The 17744-nt window shown below is 35.9% G+C and overlaps 1 protein-coding gene across 7 annotated transcripts in view; it reads right to left on the minus strand.

The window, feature by feature from the left end:
* Positions 1 to 4668: 4668 nt before the first annotated feature.
* FGD4 (FYVE, RhoGEF and PH domain containing 4) overlaps positions 4669 to 17744 on the minus strand; it is a 112241-nt gene continuing 99165 nt past the window's right edge. For all 7 annotated transcript variants that reach the window (XM_076340529.1, XM_076340554.1, XM_076340537.1 and 4 more), the window contains 9 exons: positions 16818 to 16876; positions 16036 to 16182; positions 14369 to 14541; positions 11551 to 11581; positions 11282 to 11377; positions 10756 to 10881; positions 8715 to 8855; positions 6617 to 6757; positions 4669 to 6433 (listed from right to left, as the gene is read on the minus strand). In XM_076340529.1, the coding sequence (XP_076196644.1) occupies positions 6176 to 6433; positions 6617 to 6757; positions 8715 to 8855; positions 10756 to 10881; positions 11282 to 11377; positions 11551 to 11581; positions 14369 to 14541; positions 16036 to 16182; positions 16818 to 16876 (1172 nt within the window). In that variant the 3' untranslated portion in view covers positions 4669 to 6175. The remainder of the gene's footprint in view (positions 6434 to 6616; positions 6758 to 8714; positions 8856 to 10755; positions 10882 to 11281; positions 11378 to 11550; positions 11582 to 14368; positions 14542 to 16035; positions 16183 to 16817; positions 16877 to 17744) is intronic.

Consider the following 17744-nt stretch of genomic DNA (forward strand, 5'->3'; position numbering starts at 1 on the left):
TGGATCTAAACGGTGAAGGATTGCATCTTTTCTCTTCCCAATCTAAAATGTCACAGCATTATATACAGCCCTTTACATATTCAGAATATATCTTCCACTGACTTAGCAGTACTTGTGAGCAGCCAGCGCTTCAGCAACAGATCGGTCCTTACAGTTACTTGCACAATTGGAAATGCAGTTTAAAGATTTCATCAGCAGAGAAAGTAAACAGGAGGCGGACAAAAAAAAAAGTCAACCAGCAATGCTTATTTAATGATGCTTTTATTTTACAGGATACAAATTTCTTTTCTTTTTAAGTACTCAACAGGAATTAAAGTGCTTAATTTTTACAATTCTCCACCCACCTTATGACCAAATATACATATATTACAGAAAATATATACAATATCTGCAGATTTTTTACATTCATATTATTTCTTGACCATAAAAATGACCACTTACATTTGCACAACTTACAACGGCATTTATATTTCACCTTTTTAATATTCTTCACTTTATTGCAAAACCAGAACAAATTTACACCTCTTCCAAATATTAGGGGTTTTTTTTTTAAAAAAAAGTGTTGTCTTAATTAAAACCAGAAAAGTTTCCATAATGAAGGGGAGTTACAGTATGTAGCCTTTAATTCTGATGTCAAACATTACGGCTGATCCAGCTCCCACTAAAATTAACGTATTAATCTGCCTTGAGGGCTGCAGAATAGAGAACATGTTAATAGAAAAAAACCCAATACTTCTATTGTAAACCGTTCCCTATATGCAACAAATTTGGCTTCTTTCTTAAAAATACTAGGGCACATACATGCAAAATCCTTTGACACAGTTCCCCCCTTTTCTGAATGTTTCCACCATAAATAGTTAATGAATCTACAAGGATGAACTATAAACTGAAGAAGGTTGGTGATACGCAGTGGCTGAAAACATGTTTTATTCGAAGAAATCTGCTCGAAGATTTTAGTAGAAAAAACCCACATTGTACATTCACTTGTGCTAGGAAGAGGAAGGGGTGAAAGCAAAATGCCATAGTTGAGTCTGGGAAGAAATTTAATCATAAGGTTTTAAAGGAAGCAAATTGAATGCCTTACTGAATTTAGTGTGTTTTGGTTTTGTTTGTTTCTTTAAATTAGGCTGAAATAGTAAACATGCCACAAAAGTAATCTACTTCTGTCGATTTTTTCTTCTGAAAAGCATACTCAAGGCAGTCAATATACATTATATTTTGAATGCAGCACAGTGTATTTTTTGATTGTAAAATACTGCTTGAAAACAGGTCATCTGAATAATAGTCTCAAATATATAAATACACATATATACATACACACACATACATATGCATATGTGTATATATATACACATATACAATCATTAATTACTGTTATGTTCTGTTAAAGTAAAAGGATTTAGGAAACAATCTGACTAGCAGATTAAAACTCCTATCCAAGGAACATACTTCACTACAGTCCCATGGGTCAGAACCAGCTAGGTAAATTCCTCATCCCAATAGGGCCACATACTAGAGGAAAAAAAACCCAACATAACTCCATATATTTCATTTCAGATTTCAAGTAACAGTACACCACAGACTAAGAATGATGCCCATTTCACCAATGGATTTATCTTAAGGATAGTCAATTCTGCCACAAAATTATTTCTTTCAATAATTTATTTTTGGATTATGTTTTTCCAGCTGTTTACATTCACCCCTACGTCAATTATCTCCAACTGAAACCCATCTGAAGTTCAGCTGAGCGCTGTGATTCCAGATAAGACATAGTAAGTCAGCAAGCTCTCAAACTGGTGAAATCTTGATTTTCCACAAGTGTCTTTATATAGTGTAAGGCAGATTCTACATGAATTTAAATCACTGAAGGTATAATAGCTCCAGCAGTCTATGCTAGTTTACACCAGCTAAAGATCTCTAAACAGATTTATGGAGAAAGCTCCCTTTTTATTGCTTAGAATTATTTCTACATGGAATGTTTATTTCTTTCTTGAAAGCCTTTCCTTCAGTATAAGGAACCGCTACCCTCTGTTCATTTTATTTAATCTTGTCTTGAAATGAAAAGCTGGCTAGTTTTTATACTAACTATGTCATTGGATGAAGGTTTAAAAGAAAACAACAAAACCCAAAGAACCTGTCAAGTGTTTCCACATCTTTCCCACCTATTTTAATATATACATATATATTATTTTTTTCCCTCCTGACTCCACTTGGAAATCTTTAGAGCCTACTTCTGTAACCTCATCTAAAATTTACTCAGGTGGTAGTGTATTTATTCTACATTTAATCAGTGCCTTGGCTTCATCCATAATTTAAAAATATGAAGAATACAAATCCTCTTTTCTATTAAAAGGATTTAGAATCTTTGAGGAGATTTATCAAGCACTTTGAGATGGTTTTGCATAAAAAGGTGCCACTATATATTACATGCAATTAAAGTGGTTTAATAGTCTACTCCAAATAGAAGAGAATGTTTTCTATTCTCAATATCTATTTTGCACATAGAAATTAAATACATTTTGGAATAAACAAAACTACTCAGTGTAAAGGGATCTGAAAGTAATTAAATGCTATAGATTTTACAGCAGCTCTTCAACCAAGCAGGAATACCTGATACCAGAAAAGAATTTTTAGAGGATCTGGAAGAATGGTGCAGACATGCAGATGTCACAATACACTATTTTTCCATGATAGGGGAAAAATATTAAGTCATTTTGAAAAGATATATTAACGTGTTCCGAACAAATGTCATGATAAAATTAAGCCATTGTTCTGGTTGAACACAGATAAAACCGCACAAAATAACTTTTGATCTGCTTTAAATTGCACAGAAGACTGATCACTTTTAAAAGTGAGAAACAAGCATTTCTTGAACACAAGAATCGCAAAGCTTGAATAATTCAGCAGAGCCATTCACATATATTCATGTATTATGAATGAATGCTCCGTTATAGTTTATTCCTTACACACACAGCTTTATGCTAATACATTTAATGCCCCCCTTTTTTTTTTTTAAAAAAAAAAAAAAAAACCAGCTGAAATGGGAACAGCCTATAACCTTGTTAGAATGATGGTTTTAATTTGACCTGCTTTGGTCACGATACTTAAGCCGCAGCAGTTACTACTTTGAATTTGTTCCTCTGTGGTCATAATTTACAATTTAAAGTTAAAGAAAAAGTTTTGGATGCTGTATGGGGGGCTTGTCTGTGGAGAATGGAGTAAAACAGTTAGGGTGGTTAAATCTAGAAGCAACTTCTCCATCTTCTGATCTCCTTTAATATTGGTGGTACATACTTTTCCTACAAAATACACACAAAACTATACATATGAGTGCCAAGACATTCTGACTTAGAAGAGAACAATTCCAACCAAGCAATTGATTATGAAAACATGAAATAGGTTTCATTAGGGTAAATAAAATATCCTGCGCTATATAAACTTTAATGGCTGGGAGCAAACATGAGGCTAACATCCAAATAAATAACTCCCAGTGCTAACTTCATTTCAAACTGTTTATGCCCAAATGCAGGGCTTCATCTGGGAGATGCTGAAATCATTCAAGCAGCTTCAGATACTCAGTACTACTGTAAAAATAAGGCAGCCCAGAAATTGCTTCTTCTAATCATTTCCCTTATCATCTAGCTGGAACAGGTCTTCCTACTTGACTCAGAATTAAGTTTGCAGGAGCTTAGAAAACAGAATGTACTACATGATTGCAGTCATACCATCATATTATTTTCAGAATAGCTCAGTCCGTCTTATCTGGGGACTCCTTTAAGGCAACTTCTCCCCTCACACTCAACAACTTGAACATGTTTTTATACATTAGGATGTGATAAGACGACCCTCCAGATCCCACAACTGCACTTGAGACTCTTTTAGAAGGTACCCACTTTCAGGAGATGACCATGAAAGAAAGTTAGCCACGGAGAGTTCTTCTTGCTTACCTGGATGTTCCCCCATCCCTCGCCAAAGTATACACAAGACGACATGTACCAGCTAGGGAGACCCAGGCAAAGATTTGATGGTACTCACCAACATGAATCAAAACGGGCTTCAGCTGCCCATAAATAAAGATAAATACAGCTGACAGTAGAAATAACTTAAAATCTCTTAGAGAATTACAGAAGAGCTTGCACATCAGATAAAAGTAATACTAGGGTTACAGGCAGAATAATCTGGACACATGGAGCACCCAAGGAAGAATTCAGAACTGACATGCACATACTCAGCTGCAGAGTTAGTACTCTACAATGCCATGTTCTGATAATTACTAACACTAGCGTAAAGCTTTGAAGTCTAAAAGCCATGGCAGATTTTGGATTTGTGCACGTGAGAGCAAAATCCAGCCCACTAACATTAAGTTGCATGACATTCTTCTTACCAAAGAATGATAGACACTGTGTACTTATGTACGCTTGACACTAAAAAAGAGGTTACTTTAACAATTCTTTGTTAAATGCTAAGTAAGAATTTTTTTTCCCCTATAGTGTCACAAAAAGAGTAAAGTGGGAGTGGGAGTTCAGTGAATACTTTGTCTGGAAATGTTATTATAAAAAAGCGACAATTTAAGTCTGCCCTCATGTTACTAACAAAACTGGACTCGAACCTGGGCTCTTCAGCTTGACATGATTTAAAATACAGATTGTGGTTATATTGAGAAGTAAGACTCATGAATGTTCTTATGACAAGTTGATTGTAGAAGTTACATATTTTCCTTCCTTTGAGGGGTCAGAAAAGGAAAGATGGCAATGATTTTAATTGTCTACTTGATAGTAAATCACCATCTCTGAATTTGTCATATTTCATCCAGGGATGTTACTGTAAAAATTTTAGGGAGGTCATTTGCCTCTATGTATAAAAACCCTAATAGGAATGGAAGTTCGTAAGGTACTTAAAGCTGTAGAGCCCACAAGTCCTCATTCCCATAAGCGGAATGCAAATAATGTCAGTTAATGCAGCTTGAGATTTGCAGGCTCAGACCTCACACTAGATTCGTATAAAGCAGGCGCCACTTTACAACAATAATCCTTGAAGATTGTTGCCATAAATAAGTATCACAGTATCTAATCTGCAAAAATTAAAAGATTTAAGTTCAAAATGTTCTTTTGTTCCAATAACCATAATAGCAAAAATACATGTTCCCAGAAGGTTACTAGAATCTGTTGCTTTTCTCAAACCACATACTGCATTTTAGTAACGAACTACTGCACTCTTAAAAGATAACAGTGATAGGACACTGAAGAAAAGCGACTACTCTTTTAAACACAGCTGGAACTTATTTGTCCATTGCATGCCACTTACATTACTGCTATTTTTTTAATGCATAAAAATATCAAGATCATTAAGTGTCAGCTATTAAAACAAATCACTGAACAGTATTTGTGAATTTAGGACTGTGTTTAATTTCAAATAGAAAACATGCTTTTTAAATAAATTATTCACTAATAGGAACCCAGTATCATGAAATCAAAGCAAAAATCAAGTATTGTACATTTTTAATACTGTACATATATTATATATTGTTTTCTCATATTTTAGGTATTCATTTCTAGATTGAAAATCATTAGATTGTTTCCTTGATAAATTGAAACTTTAAAAGCCAATACACCTGTGAAAGCAATTTACATTAATTAGAGACAAGTGAATACAACATATGTACAGATCTGTGGAATTCAACCTATAAACTACATACATTAAACCAAACTGTCCCTGCATATTTAACTACAGATCTATTTTGGCAATGTGGAGGTATATCTTTTATCCTGTTGCAAGTCCTAATATGTAAGTAGGAAGCTTCAATATTTACATTCTTAATGAAAGTAGCAAACGTTAACCGAAGAGCAACTGGATTTTCAAAAAAATTTGCATCACGACAAACAAGTAGTACAGTAAAGTTAGTTAAGTATTTTTAATAGCATTCACATTTTTTTAAAAAGTCTCTGAAACGGACCTGTACATCACTTTTATTGACAGAACATAAATATAAGAAAAAGATCCCTAAAAAGACCAGAATTTTTCCCAAACATAAAGTGCTAAGATGTGTACGGTAGCAAGAAGTTTCTTTTTTTTTTTTTCCTTTTTTTTTTTCCTTGATTGAGCAAAGAAAGGTTAACACAAAGGTTAACCATAAATTCAATTGAAATCTTTTAAAAATACCATGTGTTCTTGAGCTTCAGCATTCAGATGTTTTAGAAGATTCAGGTTGCTCTTCTAAATTCACCTGCAGTTCATTTTGACATTCTGGTGTCTCACCTTTGACAGCTAAATGGATAACTTTTAGCCATTTCTGTTTTAGTTCCTCATTGTCCGCAGCAAAGCTGTGCACAGACTTAGACTGGGTCAGTTTGAAGCTGTGCGGGAGGTCAGCGCTTCTTGGAGTGTCATCTACTGTATAGCCCAGAAGTGGAATTGTAGCCAGAGCTTTAACATCCTAAGAAGGAGGAAAAGTTCTTGATTAAGAACAGTCAACTAATCTGCCCACTACCTCTCGTTTACTATACAGGTTAGTAAAAAACACTTGGGTCTTTCCTCCATTCCCAAGCTATTTGACTTCTCTTCCTCAGATGTCAGTGACAATAATTACTATAATCTTTTCCATTTTCTCTGTACGTACCTGTGGAGCACCATACATGTACAGCACAAGAGCTTCCTGTTTAGGTATAACACACCATGCTTTCTGCCAGGGCTTTGATTTTTCCATGTACTGAAGAAAGCTACATATGACACTATTTCCAGAGACTTCCGCAGATTCAATCTAGGAGATAGTATAAAGCATAAAAAGGAAAACAAACTTTCCTTAAATAAAGACTAAAAACATACAGAACAGAAAAGCAGAAATTCATCACCATTCATATAAAATCTTAGATAGCATCTGCAAAAGAGCTTGAGCAAGTACCCAAGTAAGATCATGAAGGAGTAGATTTATGGAGAATATTTATATATTACATACATACAATCACAATGCGTACTCCCTTAACATGTGTAATCTGTTCCTTCTTCCATCAGTAATTTTGGATTATACACTTCTGGATCACTCTAAATTTCATTTTGCCACCACAGCTAGCCTTTCTCTGTATCTTAGTATCTACAACAATGTCCGATTTCTAAAATAACATCGTGTTAGGCACTCAAGTGTCATATAGAATCATAGAATCGTTTGGGTTGGAAGGGACCTCTAAAGGTCATCTAGTCTAACCCCCCTGCCCTGGGCAGGGACATCTTCAATGTTTCCAGGGATGGGGCATCCACCACCTCTCTCGGCAACCTGTTCCAGTGTTTCACCACCCTCAGTGTAAAAAAAGTCTTCCTTCTATCTAGTCTAAATCTACCCCTCTTTAGTTTAAAGCCATTCCCCCTTGTCCTGTCGCAACAGGCCCTGCTAAAAAGTTTGTCCCCATCTTTTTTATAAGCCCCCTATAACTATATTGGATAGTTAGTAACAACTACTCTATTTGGCAGTCAAAATATTATGACAGGATCAGATGCAAACACATTTCTAAGAATAACATAAGAATGCAAGCACTAATCCTAGAGAAAAGATTAGGTGAATTGCTTAGAATCTGAAGACAGTGACATGCTAGTCGGGTTAAATAGTGATCCTGAGAAGAACAGAAAGAACACAAAATGATTACGTGTTAAAATTTCCTTGCATCAGTTTTTTTCCTCTCCCAGTAATGATGCTGTCTGGATGCTGCAACATGGTACGAACCACTCCATTGTCATGAGATCCAGCGTGCAGACAGACATTTCTAAGAGACACTATAGCTCCTTCAGCTGCCTTAAAAAAGCCACCATGCCAAGAAACAGCAGTCTCTTGACTATAAGGTAAGCTAGTGGAGTTCTGTGCTCCTTACTCTTTCTCATTTAAGAGAGTGCAGTCAAGTGTAGTCAAGCCAACATGGATTACGAACTGTATATGGAATTAAAATCTGTGTCTTATTTTTGCCTTCTTTTTCTGTTGGTATTTAACTCAAGTGTCAGTACTTCTCTACTACATCCCAAGATAAATATATGTCTCGACAAAGTTAGGATGATATTTCTCTAATGTATGTCAGGCGTTTTAAAAGGGCCTATAAAGGGGGATTTAAGAAATGTGAGGGTTAATTGCAATTATAAGATGCCTATTTCTCCCCCGATCATAAGAGAAACATGGGTCTCTCTTGTCTGATTGAGACCTTGAATTTATAGATGTCAAAAACTGAGAGCAACTTGATGACTTAAAGGTACATTGTACACACTGATCAAAACAGTATCTTACTACTCAAACTCTGAACAGCAAAATTCTCCCCCATTCCCCTCTCCTCCATCCCCGGTTCTTTCAGTTTGGGTATATGTTTTCAAGAATCATTGTAGTAGCAGTGGGTTTTGTTGCTACAACAGCTTAAGTGCAGAAGAAGAAAACTGAAGATTTATAAGGAAAGGTAATGTTTTAAGATTCATATCAAATCTTTTTTATTTTTAGCTGATGTAACTGGAAAGAAGCAAACAAGCTAAGGTTCATAATTCCCCCTTAAAAAAGTTGTAAGATACAAAATAGTATTGTAAAAGATGAATGGTGAAAACCAAAATCTATTGGATGGGATGAATTTAGTCCACATACTTTTTTTTTCCTCAAACAGAAAATAGTCCTGCAAGAATGCTACCATTTTTCACCTACTGATGAGCCGAAACTGTTTGCAGCTATGCACATATAGTATTTTTAAATGACATACCTCCAAGATGCCTTTCTTCTTCTTTTCTTCACTGTCTGTACAACCAGTTATAACATGATAGCAGTCCTTACAGACTTTGTTCAATTTATTGCCATCATATTCCAGATGTGCCTTATAATCAGAACATTTCCAGCAAACCACCTTAGAAACAAAAAAGATAAGCAATATAAAAAATTTAAGTATTTATAAAACTTTATGGAAACAGAATTTAATTTAAAATTAGTATTATTATATCTAATTAGTAATATTTTGTTTAATTATACAGAACAAGAAAGATAATTGCTTTATGATGCTATTATGTCAACTCTAAGTTAATTGAAAATAATGATTTTTCCAAATTTGTGCCACTGTTTCTTAACTAGAAGTGCTTTTTACTATTTACCTGGTGGGAACTTCATACTTTGTATAAAATCACATTAGGCTTTCAATTATATCTGTAGGTTAAAGTTAGGAACAGAATCAGAATATAGCACAAACCATGCTGCAGGAAGAAAATCCTCCAGTTTCTTTAGATGCCAACCTGAAAAGGTACACTTACCATTTTGTTTTCTATGTAACCTCAGAAATGTACAACTGAGATGCACTTTTAATGATTAAAAATTAATAAAATCAGAAATGGTTTATTTTTTAACCTAAGAAATATTAAATTTACAGTTTCAGAATCTGCTCATGAGTACACAGAATACGTAAGTCAATGACACAGTGTCTTTTGTCTTTTCATAAAATATATAGAGAAAACTGAAATGCAAGAAAAGCTGAGAGAAGTTCTTTCATTAGAAATATTGCTCCACAGAAATGTTCTTTCGGGGGAAAGAGATGCCTTGCATAAAAAGTGTGAGTGCAGTTATTTCAAGAAAGAAAGGTGGACAAATGGACTTGAACTACTCAAACACCTGAACAAAATTTTATCGTGGACCAGGACTCTGCAGTACTAATCTAGATCACTACCTTCAACTAGTTTCTCTAGAGAATACTAGTTAAGTATTCCCAGTTAGTCACTGCTGGAAAGACACTATCACTGACCCAAATTAATTCCTATGAAAAATGTTTTAAAATTAAAGTGGAAGGAGATGTGATAGAACTACAATAGAGGAAAGTAGTTGGAGTCTAAACAAAAGGAGGAATAAAAAGGAAGGGTGTGATCTTAAGATTAATGGAGGAGTTTTAAGACAGAATATTCTGGAAAAAAAACCCCAGATGACAACTGTATAATCAATAATTCAGAGCTTCTGAAAAAGTCTCTAGCGTCCTGCAAAGCACGAAAGCAGCATTGTGAATGCAGTAAGCCTTCATACCGCATAAAAACATTAGAAAGAAATCATACAAAATAACCTGTAAAACAAAAATTAAACCTGGGCTTGCACTACCACCTGCTGGAGAAAGGCATAGCTGCTGGATGGCAAGAAAAGCAAGCCATGTTTGCTCTTTTATTAATTTCTGAAAAATTTCAAGTCATACCACTGTCTCATAGTCACTTTAAAGTGGCACACGTTACCATAACATCATACATGGAAAGCAGCAGTAGTACTCTCTCCCCTTCCTAACCTCCTCTCCTTCCCTGATGCTTCACGCGTGTTCACACAGTTACACGCTGAACCCAGCCGGGAACACTCCACGTTAACCCACTGAAAGTTTTAACTGCAGGTCTTCATGGTCTTCTTGCGAAGAGGAGAGAGAAGGTAGCAGAATAGGAAGAGGATGCAGCCAGTGCTGCCAGGGATAATGCTGGCTTATGCCAGTTTAACGTAGTCTTGAAACCCGTGGCCAGTGGAGGCCACTCAGGAGTAACAGTATAGTATGTCCAGGGGCTTGGGACATTTTACACAAACGTGCATCTTCCTCTGCTGTAAATTACTTCCAAATTTACCATGACAACTAAAGCAGACAGGGGATCCTTTGTGGTATGCTATACGCAGCGTTTGCTTTCAGCCACAAGCACAGCAACAAACTCTGCAGCATAACAAGCAGCCACCAGAAGTAGGTGCTTAGACCCGTTCCCAAGCCTGCTCACCGGCTACAGCAGCTAGGGTTTTGCACTTACATGTCCACATGCTCGGCAGTGATGCCTTCTCCTTGTCAGTGCATTAAAGGGCTCCTTGCATTTCATGCACATGGTTACTTCGTTGTCTCGTATCCACCTCGGTGCTCTCTTCCCAAGCTCAGCGTTCTGAAGGGCGGCAGGGGGAGGATGGGAGGATGAAAAAAGCCAGTATAAAAAGTTGCACAGTACTTTATATAGAGAAAATAATTATTCTCTTCCTCTGGAAAGGAAACGGCAAAACACAGCTCAAGATGCATTTTGAATTCTATACAAGAAATAAAGAACCCAGTCAAAAATCATTATGCATGACTGAAAGGGTAATTTGTTATGCATTTCAAGAAAAAAAGAGGCTTGTTTATAAGATTTGGCATTATGAAGAAAAACAATTACCAACAAGATGACTACTTTGTAATGCCTCTGCTACAAGAATGATGAGCTTGAAAACAAAGTTTCTGCCAAACTTTTTCCAGTCACTGAAGAACAAAATGGGTACTAAAAAGGTTACAAAGGAATAACAGCAACTTACAGAAACTTCAACAGGCATGTCTTCATATTCTTTAGCAATAGCGTTTCTGAAAGTTTCATTCCTCTGCTGAAAAGCTTCTATAGTGTTCTGAAGTGCCTAAAGAAACAATGGAGAAATTGCTTAAACATACTACACTTAAAACAGACTCTCTGCATTCTGACCATTTATTGATTAGCAGAGGGAAGCTACAGCCAGAAAATATGAATATTACTTTTTTAATTGCTTCAGTGAAAAAGCACTTATAAAATAAAGAATGTAGATTAATTTACCTTTATCCATTCTTCCTTATCTTGTTCAGAACTAAAAGAAATATTTGACACATTAGTCCAAAACTAGTTCAGGAAACATTATCTCACTATCAACAACTTCTTGCAAAAGCCAAGCTTCTGAAGTAATTCTCAGAAATTTAAATTAAAACAATACTAATTGTTAACTCTCCAACTTAAAAAACAAAATCAAACACACACCCCCACCACCCCCCCGAAAACAAAAGCATGACTTCAGGCTTCACAAGTTTGCAATCACTAAGCAGTGAATTCAAGTTGAAAGATAAATGTAAATGCATTTAAAAGTAGTATTTGCACTGTTAGACTTTTTTTTTTTTTTGAGAACAGGATAGAGAGGAAAAGAAGACAATGCAAAATTTAGGTGTAGGCGGTTTTTTTTCTCCTCTCATTTCATGCACTACTAAGTTCACATGCTAACACATATTTCTCCTGTGTATCTCTTAAATCTTCCTCCCTCCCCAACAAAAGTAATTTCCTTAACACTTTTTGTTGTTGTTGTTTAAACTTGTGTATAGTGGCAAGAAGAGTATCCAATTAAAAAAAAAGGAAAACTCTGCTTTAATTTTATAAACCGAACAGCAGAAATTTCCCTTCTATGCATTAGGCCAGACACAGATGCCTTAAGAGTAAGCACAGATGAGATATACAGGCAAGACAGAGGTGAGAGAGGAAGCATATTCAACTCTGATCTTGTATGACACCTTTGTCTTTAAAATGTATCAGCAGGACTTTGACATTCAAATCTTTGGAAAAACATCTTACATCACAAGTAATAGTACCATCAGAAAGTACTGGCCAGTGTTGGCATCGAATACAGTTTATCTGCAAACTTTAAGTCAGAAAGATGAGAATTAGCACCGCAGTATATGTGGCTCTTCAAAAGTGGCTTGCTCCTTGAATCAAGATGTGGAAAAAAACCGTTCTGTAGCCATGCAGTATCAGCCATGCAAAATTTTATTTTTCTATGGATTGCTATGAAGGATGTGAAAGAGAGCTTTTACAACATCTCCATAAAAATGGCTCCTCACATGTTGTTTTGGAGTATTAGTACAACTTCTAAGCAAGCAGAATCCTAAACAAGTGTTTCCCCTTCCCACCTACCATCTGCATATGAGGCAGAAGAAACCTGTCTAAACAGCCAAAATAATTTTCCCTACCTGCTTACATTAAAAAACAAAAGCTGAGCTATTAAATGTCGTACCAGATCAGCAACCTCTCAAAGAAATAATCTACCAGCTGTTTAAAACCCAGTGATTGACAATGTACTCAAATAGTATTCTGAAAAATAAATAAATAGACACCTACTAGTAAAGAAAACCCCAAGGGTAAACTAAACATTACAACACTGTTAATACAAGCTCATGAATCAAGACCATTAAGGTATAGGGTACATAAAATACTCATACATTAGTCAAGATTATTCTAGTATAATTGAATAAGATCTCGTTTGGTACTCATTCCTTCACAATTTTGTACAGACAACGCATTCTAAACATGTTCGTAAAACAAAACAAACCATGAAAACATGTTCTTCTCACACCTCAAATAAACTAATGCAATAAACTTTTAATTACTGATAATTCGGGAAAGTTGACAAAATAAACTTACTTTGTTGCAGCATTTTTAAATGGATGTATGGTATAACAACTTGCCAAATACTTCGCAAGACGTCATACAGCAATTTATAGTAGATGTGATTGATAGCCAAAAACATGCCCCAAAAGTCTTGCAGAGCTTAGTAGAAAGCTTTTTCCTGTCGTTTTTCAAAGTATATATTTAATTTCAAATTCAACGATAGCGTAGGTAAATTTCTATATGCTGTTATATTTCTATATTCACTGCTGTTACTCTCATTAAATATTACAAGCCTTATTCCGTAAAGGAAAGTAGCTCGCAAGCTCGTTTGCTAGCCAGCTATGGTTTGTCCCCAAATACATGGTGTCACCACAGAACGGTATCCACCATGTACATCCTCCTGCTTATTTAATCCTTGCCTCTCTGCAATGAAATCCTGACTGCTAAGAATAGGATCTTTAAGCAGGTCCAAAAGGAGAGGTTGAGCACCCTACTTTATTCGAAGTGGGGCAGTCTAGACAGGGAAGGTTTAGCCTAGGCAATGCGAAAAGCCTCAATGGGAAGGTAACCCAGCAAGAGGAGGACAGGAGCACTAATAAGGAAAGCAGAAAAGTGCCAGTCAGAAGAGTGCAACTGGAGGAAAAGGACCCGAGACCTAAAAGGAGAACTTGCCTTCCAGGGTGAGGTTGATACCTCGGACCAGAGGAAAAACAAGTAGACTGGAAACAGGCCTGAGGAATGGAGGAAAGCAGGTGCCCCTCTACTACTGTAGAAAACTATGTTCTGTGGACATATCCCCACCGGGGTGGAGAGTTTTATTGAGTGGACATGCCCTGAGGTGAACAGACCCATTTTTACCAAGGTGGCTCAGGTACCAGAGGCAGCAGCACTGCCCAGAAATTAATACACTCAGTGTCCCAAAACACTTAAGTCGGACAGATTGCTTTTGCGTCAGTTAGGTACACTGCTTTCAATTTTCCAGCCAGCCCGTTCACAGCTGTCTTAGGTATTTCTGCAAGGTAAGGCAATGCACTATAAACTGTAGATGCATCTTCTATTCCAAGAGATTCTTGGACTGATAATTTACGTTTTTGGCAGCCTGAGATACTTTCAAAACACTGATATTAAGATGAAGCCCGTTGCATCTTTCTCTAAATCCATCAGACCAATCTTTTGTGTGTATATATTTAATCTTCCAAAAATTAGATAAAAAGACTTTGCTTACCTGGCCTGCAACTCCAGTGTTCGCTCTTTTCCAGACACTTGAAAAGTGTGTGGATATTCTTCGTTATGAGTTTCTATAATCTTCATACCGTCTATGCCAACTCTGGTTCGAACTGAGAATTTTGATCCTACCAAGCTGAATTTGGGGACGCAGTAGAGCAACATATTGTTAAACTGGGAAAAAAATAAACACATGGCTTTGCATTAACAAAACCACAGATATAGAGATCTGAGACAGTATCACAAAGCTGGACTCAGTGGGAGAGAAAGCAGGTTCTTTCCTGCTCAGTTGATACGTGAGAAGACCAAAGCTCTCATGCAAGACAACTCCTTTTTCTTATTTGTTTAGAAATAAGATTAAAGGACAGCTTCAGTGGATATAAGAATAATTCCTCTGTATATGCATCAGTCTTCACAGAATTTATTACCAACTATACTCAGACTGGCTATTTTATACCGTTGTAAACCTTCTGTTAGAAAAACCCCATTCTTATGCCCCAATTCTGCAAAAACTACTCTAAATGGCAGAGCAAGAACTCTTTTCTTCAGCGTATACATTTATATTTATCCTGTACCAAAAACATTTGGCTTTGTAGAAGTTGTAAATAATATTATTTGAGGACATTATTTGTCTTTTCTCCAAGATAGAAGAACGTTTCTGTCTTACAGTTTTTATTCACTGAAACCCTCAATCTCACAGGGGAAAAAAAAAAAACCACCATGAGCAGGACAAAGATATATTCCTTTATTAAAGATTAGAACTTTAAATAATGTTTAAATGTCTAAAGCCCCAGCCTAGAAGCACAGTTGTTAGATCTATAGTGTTTAATTTTCACACATTTTTTCTCCTCACATTTTTTTCCACAATTAATCATTAAAAAGAGAAGCTCACTTCAGTTAAATCATATTTCATAGAAATCCTGCCTAGCCTATTGTCTAGTCTGTATCACAGATACAGCACATTTGAACTTGTCACCTCTCATATGAAGTGCACATCATTTTAATCAGCTGTCTAGCCCCATTCGAGGTCTTACTATTCAATGGTTTCTCCTTTTGTTTGAAGCACAGATAAGCAGGAGTTCTGCCTCAACAACCCGTTACTAGTCTTTATTAACCAGAAGACAGGCAATGCCAGAGGCCCATAAGCAAAAATGTATTAGCAATTTTTAATGCATGGGAAGCAATGAATACATCAAACCTTTTCCAAGGGAGTTGTAAGGGAGCATGGCTGCAGTTTGTTAGTTCCAAGACAGGACACAGGCACCTGTCAAGAGGATGACCTGCCACGATAACAAGCTCCCACAGGACCATGACACTTACTGGGACCTCAGCACACGCAATCTATCAGGACTAAAATCCTAAGCTTTTACATTTCAGTTTCATGAGAATGTCAAAGTTCTCATGGCTCTAGGACCTGCATTTATTATCAGCAGCCACTTATTTAAAAGTGAGTTGCTGGACACTCGTTCCATTTATTTAAAACCGTGTATTCCGTTCTAAATGGCGTTTTTAAGCCTTTCTGTAAGCAGTATAAGGTTTACTTATGCTCTAGTATCACCAGTGGAAAGGCACTGACATCAACTAGAGGATTTCCCTCTCTCTCCGGTAGTTCTTTCAAGTCTAGAAAAGCATACAGCCACTCCTGCAAACACAGGCCACCATACTTACTAGGAAAAGATACCGTTCTTGAGCAGACGTATTGCGAGCAGCGAGTTTAAGGATCTGTCCTTCTTTTATCAGTTCATTCGAAGGGTTCACAATGTCTTCCTCTTCTCCCAGCATCTCATATATCTCTAACAATTTCTTTAGATTCTCCTTCACAGTGAAAACACAGTTATAAAACTTATTAATTAAAAGCATAGATCTTTAAGCATGTTTAAATGAAATGATGGGAGCTTGTGTAAGTCTGGAGAATGTTAGCTTTGAAAAACATATATATATACCTGGTATGTATGGTCAGCCATGCAGATTGATTAATAATTGATATGGTAACAAGTACTTTTAGAAACGTTATCTCCATGGTAATTTTAAAAATGCAGTTATACATGCAACCTGCGTTATTTTTTGTCCAAAATATCTCACATACTTAAAGAAGTACCGATCATGCCAGCCCATTACGGTAGAGAAACAGTAGCTACTCTTTACAAACTTTATCTTTCCACTAACAGAAACAGATGAAACAAGGTTAAGAGTCCAACATAGGGTCAGCTATTTGAGCCAGGACAGAAACCTAGTCTGTCCCATTTTCCACTTGAGAGAATTAGGTGCAATGCCAAATCTTGTCAATCATTCCCAGGAGCTGTATAAATACATTAAGTAGGAGCAATCACTTGGACCCAGGAAACCCATTTTTGCCATTTTAGGGAAGATTTGCAATTCACACTCCTAGCTTCACCAAATACTCAAATATAATATATTAAAAAATGAACAAGGAAACAAAGATCATTTACCATTTTTCTTATTGCACTATTAGAGTGACTTGCTGCAGTAGATATAATTTCCAGGGATTCTAGACAGAAAAAAAAAGAAAAAAGTAAAACCAAAAAGCTGCATTTTTACATATTTATATATTACCTAGAGGAAAAAAAAAAAGGATCATTCTACAAAATTATGTTTATCATTTTTATGTAAACTACAACACTGCAATAAAATTTCTTAAATTATCAATAAAAACTAACCAAGGTAAAGTGGAAAGCATAAGAAAGTCAGCTAGCAAAAAGAAATTATAATCTGGAAAGATCAGAAGAGAATTATTGCAGATTACTTTACAGCTTCAGCACTTAGAATTTTTTGTGACATGAACAGTCATGGTGTTCTCTCCTTTTTTCTCGAAGTAGTCCAGAATGTAATACCATGGTTTTTAGTTGAAGCAGCTCACATTACAAATATTTACAGTAATGGTACTAACAATGAAATATTTCAGAAAATTATCTGGCAAGTAGCTTTGAACAATCCATGGAAATAGCTTGAACTGTTCTTGTGTAAATACAGAGAGGAATCAATTTTAAAATGGGCTGTTCTTTTTCCCTACAGGAGCTTAAAAATACAGTAACTCCACTTTTTTTTTTTTTACAACTAAGAGACATACATTCCAAATGTGCATAAAGCAAGCAAAAATGCTGACAAAAAAAGAAGAAAAAAAGAAAGAAAAACCACCACAACCCCTGAACATCCGCAAAGCAAATGAATCAAAACTTGTGCACTATTCCAAAACTAAAGCAAAACTTGTGTACTCCAAAAGAAGAATACTAAAGGCTTTACAGTTTTTATATTAACTTCATCCACTATTCAAACAGATTTTTTTCAAAGAATCCTACAACTCCACTGAAGAAATTCTATCGTTCTTGTCAGAGGAACTTTACTTCTTCACTTTATTT

The sequence above is a fragment of the Aptenodytes patagonicus genome, chromosome 1 (assembly GCF_965638725.1).
Source record: "Aptenodytes patagonicus chromosome 1, bAptPat1.pri.cur, whole genome shotgun sequence".
In the NCBI taxonomy this organism is placed as follows: Eukaryota; Metazoa; Chordata; class Aves; order Sphenisciformes; family Spheniscidae; genus Aptenodytes; species Aptenodytes patagonicus.